This window comes from Aphelocoma coerulescens, chromosome 4, assembly GCF_041296385.1.
Source record: "Aphelocoma coerulescens isolate FSJ_1873_10779 chromosome 4, UR_Acoe_1.0, whole genome shotgun sequence".
Taxonomy (NCBI): domain Eukaryota; kingdom Metazoa; phylum Chordata; class Aves; order Passeriformes; family Corvidae; genus Aphelocoma; species Aphelocoma coerulescens.
In genome coordinates this window covers 13,544,432-13,558,478 of record NC_091017.1, presented here as the reverse complement: position 1 = coordinate 13,558,478, position 14,047 = coordinate 13,544,432, and the positions used below count along the sequence as shown (strand labels likewise).

Here is a 14,047-nt window from a genome sequence, read left to right as displayed (position 1 = left end):
GTGGCAGGTGTCGAAGTACCTAATTGCCAGGAATAATTGAAGCACCATTCACTTTCCACAGCCATTGTTTCCCTTCTCGTAGCTCCCTGTCTTCTCTGTACTGCACAGCAGAATGGGCATCCATCCTGCTCTCCTCACTGAGAGCTTTCTGCATGGAGCTTCTGTGGAAATAATTGTACTGGGCATGTAATTAAAGATGCTGCTGTAACCTACATGAACAACTGGTTCAAGTTAAGATTTCCAAATCAGCTTTAGTGTTGGTCTGTCTTAACACTAAAAATAAAGCACTTGGATGTTAATGTTCCGCTAACAAAGTTTTTTTAGGGGATTTTATTGTATGAATTTCTGTAAAAATTTCCTTCAGGTTGTTCTAAGACAAGCTGAAAACAGCCCTCTCCATCTCTTGGAGGAAGCATACTGGCATACATGGATCATTGGATAGGTTCATGAAGGGAGAGCCTTATCCCTCAAAGTGACTTACAGTGAGAGCTGCTGTCCATGGGAAATTGGAGTAGATGGTAGCTTTTGTGTCAGGTCTCCTCTGGCTGACAGCAAAGGAAGTGGAGGTCTAAGAGCATCTGGTAGCTTGACAGTTAAAAATTCCTATACTGCTATCAGTAGCTCCTCTTCCTCTCTTTTTTCTACCTTCTCTTTCTAAAATACACCTCAGCTCATGCTTATCACTTTCCTACTTTATGCTCTCTCCTGCTTCTCCTCTGCATAACCCCTCCTGCCCAACCTGTGTCCTTTTGATCTCCTGCTCAGCTCACAGGACCTGTTTTCTGTCTGCATAGAAATCATGTTGTCCTCACCCTTCTCACTGCACAGCACCAGCTGAGGGCAGCCTAGGGTGGACATCATTTCCTAAGGTGTGCTTTCTGGTGCTCCCATGAGCCAAAAAAGCCACCAGCACACATGAACTGGTGTTTTTAGAGACTCATCACTTAGCCAATTGTCCATAGGCTGCTGTGGGAAAAGATGTTGCCCTAAAAGAACCTGTAAAGTTCTAGGGCTTCTCAGTGAGAGGTGGCAAACATTTCTGTAGAGTGGATAAAGCAAAATGTCATTCCTTAGCCACATTCTTGGGTCTTGATGAGCCCTCTTAGCTGAAATTTCCACACACAAAAGAAGAAAAAAGCCTTAGGCAGGCATCAGCCTCTGATGGGAATGAGGAAATCTTACCATGACAGGCTATGGGGTTTTTTCCTGCCACATGCATGTTCGTCCTATGATTGTTATTAAAGACCTGGCTTGTGTGTCTGTGGATATATTGTGCTTCATTTAGCTGGAAGACTTGGGATTTTCCAGGAAAGGATTGGTTAAACCCAGAATATCTAAATGTTTCAATTCAATTCACAAGTAAACTCTGCATTTACTTTGTAATAGAGACTTTAAATATGATCTACCCTAAGCTCAGATTTCCCAGGCAGCCATGAGGCACCAAAACTCCTGCACTCATTTTCACAGTAGCTGGGCACCCCAACACCTCCACTTTTCTCCATGGCACTCTGTAGCTCCATAGGATTATTAACTAACTACCTACCAGCAAATGGTTGGTCTGACCTTTTCCACTGTCTCTTTGCTGGCAAATCCAGCTCAGACTACACCTGCAATATTTGAAATGGATTACCAGTGGAAGTGTCTTTCACTTTCAAAGAACTACATTGCTATTGGGACAATCATATCACATAAAATATTTTCCCTCTGCTTCTCTCCCTTTTCTGCAAACATCTGCTGGATATGCAGTCACATGCATTTTTGGCAGCGGATTGTATGACTTGAAGCTATTCACTAAGAGCCTTAGCCAAGCCCTCAGAAGTCAATACAAAGCCTTCCCTTGACTTTAGTGGAATTGTGCTCTGAAAGCACTTACATGCAGGGCACAAGTGAAACCAATATAATTAAATGTAGCAAATGTATCTGGGTCACTCTGGCAGCCAAAGAAATAATGGTTTGGGGTTTTTTTTCTGATCAATAATATTATTTTTTTTATTTTTATTACATAATAATCATTATATAAGATATTATTATATATATTGTATCAATATAATTGTTATTATTATTATGTTTCATATAATTAGTTTTATAGCATGCTGCTTAGTTTGGGGCATTTTTTCCAACTAAAAAATTATTCAGGAGTAAAGGGATTAATAATATCAAGCAATACTATTTTTGCATCTTTAATGTTTGGTTTGGCTTTCAATTATAATCCCCCTCTTTAAAAGGTTTAAAAGTTTGTGATAAAACCCCATTCTAGGAATAAGTGGAATCAGAACAAAGGATAGACAACTGATCCCCTGAAAAATTGAAATAGTTTTTACTATAGGAGAAAAGAAAAATAGACCTTTTGTTTTTAATATACGCTGCCATCAAATGTAAATTAAATTTAAAATGAAATTATGAAAAAATTGTTTTATAATAGCTAAGAGTGAGGGAAAGAGTGATAGATCTAAGGGATAATTTTGGATCCCTGTCCTACAGATAAGTGATTGGTAGTTCACTTGGAAAAGTACAGATTCAATGAGTTTCCTCATGCTATAGTTGAATGTTCCTTTTTTATCCCAATTCTGAGGCATTCTTGCTGCTTGTGGATTAGACTGGAGCCAGACAACAACAATTCTAGTTTTCATTCCAAACTTCAGTTTGTGGATACAAGACTACTCAAATTGCCTGTCTTTTTCATTAGGAACATTTGTGAAAAAAATATTTAAGAGGTGACAACAATCAGACAGGAAATGTGTGAAAAAAGAGAAAACGTGCTAAGTTCCTGAGTCTTAAAAAAAAAAAAAAAAAGAAGTAAACATATGGTAACCTTCTGTGCTTGAATTCAAGGGGATTTCTCTTGTGTTTAAAGTTAAATCTCTCTTTAAGCCTTTGCTGTATCCTATTTTGCGTGGTGCCTCCTGTTGGAGATAGGCAGGTATTGAGATTTTCTGAAGTGTCTTGGCATGTGAGACAACTAAGCATAGAATAAAAATCAGATCCACCAGAGTATACCTCCTCTGACAATGGCCATCTGGATGTTGGGTTTCCAGTCTAGCAGCTTAAGCCCTGTCTCTGGTTAGTGCTGAGCAGAGGGAAGGCAGAGGGAGCAATTCATACCTAGGGGTAGGGGATGAATCACACAGCAAAAATGTCTCAAACCACTGAAGTTAGAGGAAACCTAAGTGACTGATCCAGACTAGCTGTCTGGTTCCTGGAGAATAAAGATAAATGGAAACAACTTAAATCCATATTTCCTAACTTAACAAGGTGTCCATGTATTGCAGCTCAGTCTTGCTATGTCTTTCTGTCACTGGTCTTGCTTCACATAGCAAGAGAGACTGTGAATCGAATAATGCTCTTCAGTTTCCCATTATAGTCTGTTTATTTCTTTCCTCATAATTGTATTTTGTAGCAAATATAGTATTAGCAAAGGAAATGATCTTTTGATGTTTAGAAACTTGTCTTATAAACAGCTTTAGCTTCTAGTTTTGCACCACACACATAGATGCACCCACAGGCAGGTCCCTTGAATTCTTATTCCTGTAAGCTCAGATATTGGCTCTGTAAAATGTATATTTCAGGAAAGGATAATCATTCCCCTTGAGCTCCTGCCTCTGTTTACATTTGTGGTCTGATTCAGCAATCTCCCTATGTTGAGCAGATCATACCAATAAGTGAGTTACTTTTTTAATGTGCACATTCCCAAACTCTCTTAGAAGTGTAAATAAGAATGTTTAGCAATTGTAGGTGATACAGTTTAATACTCAGTGTTTCTGTGGCATACTTTGGGTCTACCTTCCAACAGACTGTATTAAGTTTTAAGTACATGAAGACAAACTCTGTGTGTTTATTCATTATATGTTGCCATTTTCAATACTGAAATCTGAAGAAGAAGAAAGAAGTAATGTAATGTTTTTAGCAGGTAGGAGCTCGATTTTTTTCCTTTTTATTCCCATTAGCCAAATGCAGATTGCATGGATGATATACCTCCAGACTTGGAAGCATCCATAGGAGGACCACCGACCAACCAGATCACGGGAGCCAGCGACATAACTGTGAATGAGAGCTCAGTGGCCCTGGATCCCCCAGCCCGGACTGTGGGAGTGCTACAAGTCATCCAAGACGTAGACTCCTTTCCCCAGGCTGGCGAGGGTAACTTCGCGACAAGCAGTAAGTTCCAATTTCTGGCAGGATTTGCACTGAAATAAATGTCTAGAAACCCCAACCACAAATCCATCTCTAGTGCATGGCCTTTGAGGGCTTTTCTCTGGAGCAATGGCCTTATTTTAAGGCCAGCAGGAATCTACAGGGTAAGTAAGTTTCATCATCATGTGTTTTGCTGTACTGGACTGATGGTTGGAGTTCCTGTACTTGAAAGCTTGAGTGCAGTGAAACAACACTGATGATTTGTACAAAAACAAAAAGAGAATTTTACAAGTTTTCAGTGTCTTTAGTTTTCACTTGTGTAAGGGGGGTAAGCGTACCATTTGAAAAGGGTACCATTTGAATAAGTAATTCTCAAAATGTCTGCATGCCTCTCTGTTCCTAAAAATTATGTTCTCTGTTGAAAGTCTGCTTCTGACAGTTTAAAAGGAATGTTGTCAGCTGTTTTGAGTGAGGGCTGTGCTAGTCTAAAATTCTCACTTTTAGATAAAATAGCAGATCAGTAGAAAATACCTATGGGTTTGATACTAGTTGGTGTATTGACAAGACTATTATAGAAAATCATCAGATATACTTGAAGGTAGGTAGAAGAATGTGCCAAAATATAGGTTTGTGTGTAGAGTTGTGTAGGCTCTGGAAAAAAATATACATTTTCAATGATTTCTAGGTACTGCTATGGGACTGGGAATGAAAAAGAAGACAAGTAATAATATGATGTGTAAAAGGTAGGAGAGACATGATGGAGCTAGGCTGAAATGATTTTACATTACTCTTCTTACTCTGTGGAGAGACTTGATATCCCATTTTCTCTCATATTGCAGCCAGTGTCATGGCAGTAAACATAACTTCTAGAAACACTGGACTTGTGACCTTAGATACAGGTGACCCAGAAATGGATTTTTACATTCTGTTTTGTGGATTAGGTTCTGGTTTCAGGTTTGGTCCTTTTATGGTCTAAGTTCTGGATCCAGCAAGGGGTGAGCAGCAAGGTTATAATCCCAGCCATCTTCCATGGCCAGCCCGTCAGCTGGGGGCATTCAGCTTTCTCAAGTCTCCTTGCGTGCTGGCAAGAGCTGTTCAGAACAAGATGGCATTTTGTTCCTTCCAGTAATTGTTTTTAAATACATTTGAGGCTGATTTAAAAAACAAAGGAAAGATGGTACCACAATGTAATAAAGCCTGGGCTAAGTGCTGGTCTCTGCTCTGCCCTTCAGCACTCCAGAAGCAAGTAATTCCTCTCACAGGTAATGATCCTTGCCCCACAGTTCTCTGGAAGATCCACACTGTTAAGGCTGGGAAAGAGGGATGTGGGGTGGCCCTTATGCACACAGCTGCATGACACATGCTGGGAAAAGCCAGCAGCCTGGTCCAAAGCCCAGCATGAGGGGCAGTCTGTGCTCTTCATCACAGGATCCTGTCAGGCTGAGAAGCAGCTCTTCTGCTTTCTCACCAGGGGTAACAATGGTGTTGAGGCTGCCAGGGAGCACAAGAGCTCAGTAACTCTCCAGGCACTCTCTTCCCTCCAGATTTGTTTCAAGAGTCTGCAGAAGGAACAAACACATTTTTAATTCATTTTCCAAGTTGCCAGCTAAGTTAAGTAACTGGGTGAAAAGCTTGCTCAGAGCCAGCAGGATACTGCAAGGCCTACAAAGATGCTTTATTTTGCCTTGGTGCCCTTTGTTTTCCACCTTATCCTCCATTTTTCCCCTTACCCTTGATAATATTGGACAGTTAGACCTGAAGACTGGACAATCCTGAGGGCTGACAGCAGAGCCCATGGACAAGGAATTTGCACCAAGACCAGGCACACAGCAAACTACAGAGCATCAGGAGATCTTCATCACCTGAAGAGACTGGCCATACCTAGAGAAGGACTGTGAGATGGGTTTTGCCCTGGTTATGTGAGAGAGAGCAGGAGAAGAGAGCAGGAGAAGAGAGCAGTTGGCCTGAGCTCTGTGAAGGTTGTGAACCTCACACTGTCAGAGGGGTGGGCGGGGTAGGAGGCCTTTCCAGTTGTTTTGAGAGGAAATAAGTCCTGAGGGAGGCTTGAAGCACCTTGGGACCTTCCAAATGCCTGCCTGTGCTGTGGTTGTCACACGGACACTCAGGGAAATCTGGTTTAACGTTTAGTTAGCTGCTGTCATTCATTCATCATTGACATGTAGACATGACTCTTCATCTGGATTTCTCATCTAGAGGGCAATGCAGTATTGAATATTTGAATATTTGTCAGTGATGGATGGGCAAGTTTCCCTGCTGTCATCACCACATCCAGGGTGGTCCATTTTGTAGTAGTTCCCAGAAAAGCCGCTTAGTCCCTTTTTGCAGCAGAGCTGCAGCAAAGAAGAGGCCTTTGGTTGGGAGTCAGGGGCTGAGTTCCAGCCGTTACGGGAATTTGAGTCTCTAGTTGCCTCATGTGAATTTGGAGGGTTCAGGCAGTCTGAAAGGTAGAACTTGGCATTGTGGGCAACCTGAACTCTTAAGTCAGTGAAAGGGGAACATCCAGGACCTTATATGTAGTTGTGGTATGAATCCACATGCTAACTAAATCAGAGAGCAGCTGTAGGCTAACTAACTGGGTCATAGCTGTCAGAGTAGATGGAACTTTATAGGCATTGTGTCTGTTTATCGTATTTCTCATATCCAGAATGCTCAGTTACACAACTGCAGAGCTTGCTGAGCGTGCCCTTTCTGTGAACTAGCCTGCCTGGGAATTTGTAAGTGACGATGCTGATTGCTCCTAGGAATCTTTGCTGAAGTTGCTAGGTTCTGGCCTCTTTATATAGCATTAGTGACAGGAGACTACTCCAAGGCTGAATCTGCACTACAATTTTTTTCCCCCTTGTTATTGAATCTGTGCAGACTCTGAGACTCCAGTGCAGCCTTGACGTGGCCTCTTGCACCCAGCACAAGTCCTTGCATCCTTCCTTGTTCCTCACAAAGTTCAGTGGTCCAGGAGGTAAAGGACTTCCCACCTTCTTTCCGCCCACTTCTGCAACACTTTTCACTTCATTGTTGTTACATTCTTTTTTGTCTGTTGATTAATCATTCTGGTATTGTCTTGGTTTGGGCTTAATTTCTGTTCCTGTGGTTTTAGTGATTATTAAGAGCCAGAAGACCTCCCACAGTGTGTCTGGAGGGAGGGTATTCCCAGAATACTGTTCACATTGGGTAAATTCTCTCTCCGTGGTGGCAAAGTTCCTGCCTACTTCAGTGGGGCCAGATATTAATTTCTGGAACTCAGCCAGTGCATTTCTTCTTATTTCTGTGTGTATGCTCAGCAGACATCTCGCCTTCTCTCCCTCTCTTTTGCTCCCCATGCTCCTGATATCTGTAGGACCCTCGGAAATGTAGTGTACTATGAACCTCTGGATGGGACTAAGCCCTAGGGTTCCTTGCTAAACCAAGCATCTCCTGTTTAGTAGCACTGAGCACTTAAAAATGGACCAGCAGTTTCCCTCAGCTGCCTTTTACCAAGAGCCAAGCCTTCATCAGGTCGCTTGGGCATATCCACAGTCCAAAGTCTGTTTGGTGTTTAGTCTTAGTGACTGTTTTCTCTCTGTGGTGGGATATTGTGTAGGATCCTGGGGATAGCATCTTGTACTATATTTCTGTAGCTGGTTGCTGAAAAGGTATTGATGGAAAAAGTGAAAAACTGGAGGTTTGGAAAAAATAAAAGAAAGGGTGAGTGGAGGGGGAAAAATAGTGTGAAACACGTAAGAGTTCATCTCAGCTGAGTTTACTGCTCTGACTTTTTCAGCTGTCCAGAGCATATGAAAGAAGACAACCTAAGGATCTTTTTCCACAATAATGCATAATAACAATCTGTGGTGCCTAATTTTTAGAAGTGAGTTATGCAAAATGTTAACATTTTTGGAAATCTCAGTGTAGGTGGAATTTCCTGCTCTACATATGATATGAGTGTGAGCTGGACTTGGCTAAGATCTGAACTTGAGGGAGCTCTGAACTACACCAGCTTCAGAGGGTGGATTTAGGATTTGAGGAGGCCATTGCAATATTCTTTGGGTCAGGCTCAGCTGGGATTGAATGATACAGGTAAAAAAGGTAGTTTTCTGGGAAAGTGGCAGCTAGATATTCTAAATGTATGGTGACACTTTTATTCTTTTATAGCACCCATGGTCATTTATGTCCCACAAGCACTTACTAATTTCTGCAGTAAATAATGTGCTGTCTTTTCCCTCCCTTCATAAATATTTCCAGTTTTTCAATTTAGACAAGCTTTTATATTCCATTCAGTGGGATGTCTTATCCCACTGCATAGGGCCTCAGAAATCCCACTAGTACTATCTCTGTAGTTGGAGGAAGATCCATAAGTAATTCTACTGCACACATGGGCAGGACTTTCAGTGTGAAAAACCACAAACCTTCCCCCAAGGTGTCATATCACCTGCAAAGTCCACAGAGTTCGGCACACTGTAAACAGTGTGGGCAGTCTAGACAATAGCAGTTCCTTTTCTGCCTCTCATTTTGTTCTTTCCATAAAACCCTGCCAACATACAGCTGATCATGACTGTTAGGACCCTTTCAAATCTCTCTGATAGCTCTTCATTAAATCTATTAATAAAACTTTTCAGGTGATTATTTTGAGCTGTGTATTTTTAAAATGTCTTTGTGAAGAATAGTCAGCCTTTGGAAGTGGATGAAAGTGCATGATAAGAATCTGATCCACTGTTGTCTTGTAACCATTTGACTGTTCCTCCTTGCTATTAATAGTGGGGTTTTTTTAGGCAGAATGTAAACGGGGAGGAGAAGGTGGAAAAACTCCCTAGATACTAATTAATACAGAAAGTTATTAACACTTGCATTAACAAGTCCTAATACTGTCTCAGAGAGAGAATACAGATGGGACCTAGTTAAAGACTGAGCAGATTGGGTCCCATGTGCCTGGCGTGTGACATAAGTCCTGGTGGCCCTATTAAAATCTTGTGTGGATGTTGCACTAAGTAATTATCATGGACTGAAGCTTCCAATGAGCTGAGTTCCTGGATTGTTTGGGACAAACACTGACACCAACATAGCATTGGTGGTTTGAAAGAGCCACCAAGTGAAACATAGCTGGCACTAAAAATGTGCTCTGGATTATTGCATACACCTACCAGACTCCTGCCAGACTCTGAATGGACAGGGAAGTTTTTCTATTATAAAACTGTTCCTCCTTTCCATACATTGAGAAGTGAAATACAATGTGTTTCTACACAGCAAATTGCAAAAAGTGATGTACAAAACTTCTGTGAATCAAGGAGGAAATTTAAATCTCATTTGTTTGTTTGTTTTCTGTTTCACATCTTCTGTCCATTGACACTGTGTACAGAGCAAGGATGAGGACATCAGATCAGTAATGCCCCTTGTCCCCACTGAGCTGTGATATGGCTCAGTCAGAGGGCATGGTAAGCACCCACAGCAGTCTGGACTAACCTAGGGTCCCAAAAAGGCAGCAGATGAAGGTTGCTTAATATTTGAGTCTAGGAAGAGATATAGAAGAAAGTGTTCACCTTCATTAATGGAAGCTCCATTTATAAGTCTGCCTGTACATCTGAGGTTTGCAACAGTCTTTAGCTTGCCTCTATCTGTCCCAAATTACATTCCTGCCTTCATGTTGCTTTTATGTTGTGTAGCTGCCTTGGAAGCCCAGTCCAGAAGCCAACCAATTTCTTCCTGGTGGTTTTGTTTCATTTGGATCAGTTCCCTGATCCAGAAGTTGTTGTGCCAGTACAATAGGAGGAAAGAAATGTGGAGCACAAGAGAAGAGAGGGACATAGAAGCCAGCTTTCACAACACTATTCCCAGACGCAAGCACACTATCTCCATCACAACTGGACCCTACACAGCTGTCTGTTTTGCTCAGAAATCAGAATAAACAACTAGGCAAAGGAAGGATGAAGTTTCAAATCTCATTTGAATGCTCATATCTGAGTATATACACATTTTATTAATATTCAGTGAATGCAAGATACATAAGGGATTTACTGTCTATGACAATGAAACTGAGGAAGGAAAAGTGCTCCTGTAAAAACTGTAGGTCTTTGGTTCGCTTGGGAAGGTTTTGGTAGCAGGGTGGCTACATGGGTGGCTTTTGTGAGAAGATGCCAGAGGCTTCCCATTTGTCCATTGGAGCCAGTGCCAGCCTGCTCCAAGATGCTGGAGCAGCCTGTACTTTCAGGACTGCACCCCATGGAAGCAACCCACGCTGGAGCAGTTAGTGAAGAACTGTGCCTGCGGAAAGGATGTACATTAGAGAAGTTTGGAGGCCTGTGTCCCATGGGAGTGATCCCATGTCCCAGGGGAAGAGTATGAGGAGTCCTCCCCCTGACAAGGAAGGAGCGACAGAGGAAATGTGGTGAATTGACCCCAACCCCCACCCCCCTATGCTGCTAGGGGGATAAAAGGAGAGAATTTGGGAGTGAAGTTAAGCCCAGGAAGAAGGGAGGGGTGGAGAGAAGGTGTTTTTAAGATTTATTTCTCCTTACCCTACTCTGTTTTGATTGGTAATAAATTAAATTAATTATTTCTCCCCCAAGTCAAGTCCCTTTTGCGCCTGATGGTAATTGGTGAGTGATCTCTCCCTGTCTTTAGCTCGATCCACTTGCCTTTTGTTGTATTTTCTCTGCCCTGCCCAGGAGAGGAGGAGAGGGATAGAGTGACTTTGGTGGGCTCCTTGTGTGCAATCAGGGTCCAGCCACCACACTGTGTTGGCACAAAAGTGTGTCCTTAGATGTGTCATTCCCAACTTCTCTAAATGTGTATTGCATGTGTGCAGGGAAAAAGGGGACCTGAGGACTGGCACCAGTGATAACATAGCTTGTATCTTTCTCTGTATTCCCTCTGTCTTTAGCAGATAGCTGGATAAAACACTGAACAAAAAAAGCTTTTAAAGCAAAATTGACAACATAGAGTAAAATACAAATCTGAACTGCAGAGAGACCAGATGACTTCATACTAGCTGATCCCTTTGATTTACACTTGACAACGAAAGCCTTGCCTTGCAAGAGATGTTCAGTATCTTGCGTACAACCGGCTTGTTTATTTAGGACTCGTGTTCACATCTGTATTGTCTGTGGAGATTTTATTCTCATCAGTTTTTACACAAAGGCCTCCACTGAAATGATCAGGAAGTGCTGTTTAAGATACAGTGTGCTACTCTGATTCTGAATCTTTTTCTTATCAATTCAGGAACAAAACCAAATGGGAGGCACAAGGATACAGCTTGGATCAGCACCTGAAAATAAGAAGCATGGCAGAGCAGTGGTTCTGTAGTAAGGCAGGCAGTGGAACAGGAGGACTCCAGGGTCAGTGCCTCTGGTTGCTGCTGTCATTTCAGATAGACAAGGCAAAAGTAGTGCTCACCTGTACTGTGCAGACCCCAGAGACCCCTACCAGGGTTAGGCTCTGCTGAATCAGTCAGTACATACACAGAGATGGACCCACTCCAGAAACCTCACAGGTAAGAGCAGATCACAGCAAGCAAACAGATCTCATGAATTTAGTGGGAAAGCAAAGACAATGAAAAGGCAGCTGTGCCTCTTAGAGAGTGAAAACAAGAGGCTGAGGCACTTAGAAAGTAGTGGCATTTCTGCAGCAGTCACTCTTGATTCTGCTTGCATATATTTTGTTTTGGCTGCATTGCTTCATAATGAGTGTGTTTGCTGTAGCGCTCCATAGTGAAGATAACTCAGATGAAAGAAGTCAGGCAAGAGCTCTGCTGATAAAATGTTTCCAGTCATTGGTACATAATGTTTTCTCCTTATTTATCCAGGCTGTGAGACTGTGAACATGCAAGAGAATCATTTGCACAAAGAAGCTGACTGGTTTCTCACAAGAATTTAAAGGATTATGTGCATGCTTACACTTGTAGTTTTTGTGTTGTAACCAGCAGTTCTGATTTCTCAAAAAACATGAGAGAGTTGCATTTAGAAGAGATTAAGTAGAAGGGAGGGGGGAGTGTGCACATAACTATGTGACAGTTTTTTCTATGGTAGAAAAACAGTCTTGCGGGAGATGTTTGGACTGGAAGAAGCATACAGAACTGCTCTGCTCTAAGTTTTCTCCAGACTTCTGTAGGGGTAACAGCTCAAACTTTCATATACCGTCTCTAAAACTCTATGATTTCAGACAAAAAAAAATCAGTGGTATTTGCTCATAAAATACTAGTGAAGTCCTACTCATTTTTTCTATCACTTTCCTCCAACCCCTGCAGAAATAAGGGTGCTTTGGGGATCCTCCAGGGTTGCCACAGTAACCAGGTCACTTCACCTAGAAGTGAGAGTTCTCACTAAATTCTTAGTACCTGAACCTTCTGTTGTTCTGGATGTGGGCAATTTGAATTGAAGATAGTGCCTGAAACTGATGCTTTGAGACTGATAGGCCAGATGGAGAAACTGGCTTAGTGGCTTATGAGTGTTTATAGAAAATGGGAATGATTGGAAGAGAAGGAGTTAACGGGTCAAGCCCAATATCCAAGAGGAAATATCCAACTTTTGGCACACATGTTAAAGGATTTTCTCCTGCTTGAGAACCTGGGAACAGGAGAGATGCATAAGCCCTCACATTTAGGGATGCTGAAAATAAGACCCACGTGGATATATTCTTGCCCAGTTAGATGCCATCTCTGCCACTCTAGTGGCAAGATATCCTGGGGAATATACTCAGGCTGTACTCAGCACAATGCACACTACCATCAGAGTTAATTTTAGTAATTTTATTAATGAATATCCACCCAAATTGGCCTTTTATTGTGACTGTCTTTTGCAAGTGCCAATACATTTGACTATTCTTTTCATTGTAACTCATGTTAATATATCTGAGGCACTCAGGGAGTAGGCAAAAACATATGGTCTGTTGTGTGGCAATAATTAAGCCATTTATTAATATACACAATGTGCAAAACAACTTACCTGGAGATCTCTGTGAATTTTTGCTCTATTTTCCACTCTCTAGGTAGCATAGTGCTATAAAACAATGAAAAAACATACTCCTATAGAAGAAGTGCATAGAAAATATATAGAATAAGGGTGCCACTGGCAAAGTCGGAATATCAAAACCACTTAGCTGAAATAGCTTTATTCAATTTATTAAATTGTAGCATCTCAGTGTGGGGGAAAAAATCACACAAAGAGGGTTTAAAATCTGTCAGTTCCTCACACAGATAATTAAATAACACAACGTTTTCAGCTTCTAAGGTTTCTTTGGGAGACAGCCACCAAATGTGGTGTGTCACGTATGCATGAGAAACCTGACTTCAGATTTTGCCCCCGAGTGCACAGGATATTGAATTCAACTGAGGTGTTGCTAAACTTCATTACTTCCCTGTAATTGCATTTTGAAAAGGTAGTGGCACCAGCAAATTGTCTTTCTGCGCATGAATAGCTGTCAGTCTGTAAGACCAAAATAGTCTTAAAGAAGGAAATTTTAGAAAAATGACCCTCTGCCAACCTGCTCTGGGAGATGGAACATGCTTTCAGCTGTGGAGAAACTTGCAGTCTAAAAGTGCACTTCCAAGGAAACAGTTTTGCAGAAAAACTTTGGCAGAAAAGTTGTGGTTTTAATTGTTCACCCTCAAAAGTGCATTGTTAAACTACTATAATGGCTGCATATTCCACAGGGCAGAAACAATTACATTTGTTTGAAGTAATTTCTTCCTTCTGTCTCTTTTTTTTTTCCTAAATTAATCCTTCAGTTTTTGTTTGATTGTGACTGAAAGATGCAAGACTGCTTCCCTTGTAAAAACTGAAAATTCACTATAAATTTGTACTCAGCTTCTAAAAGCCCTTTTTCAAGAGTAAATATAAAATACACCAATATTTTAGTATTTTGTTTTCTAAAGGCTCCTGGGGTCTAACTTGTTCTGGAACTGCTTGGGAACCTTCTGGAAACTACCACT

General features: G+C 41.5%; 1 protein-coding gene across 5 annotated transcripts in view; it reads left to right on the top strand.

The window, feature by feature from the left end:
* The window catches only part of RNF150 (ring finger protein 150), a 123,479-nt gene that overhangs the window by 86,886 nt on the left and 22,546 nt on the right, over positions 1 to 14,047 (top strand). For all 5 annotated transcript variants that reach the window (XR_011150451.1, XR_011150450.1, XM_069012722.1 and 2 more), the window contains exon 6: positions 3,945 to 4,155. Coding sequence is in view for 3 of the 5 variants with exons in the window: in XM_069012722.1 (XP_068868823.1) it covers positions 3,945 to 4,155 (211 nt within the window). In the remaining 2 variants the exon portion in view is untranslated. The remainder of the gene's footprint in view (positions 1 to 3,944; positions 4,156 to 14,047) is intronic.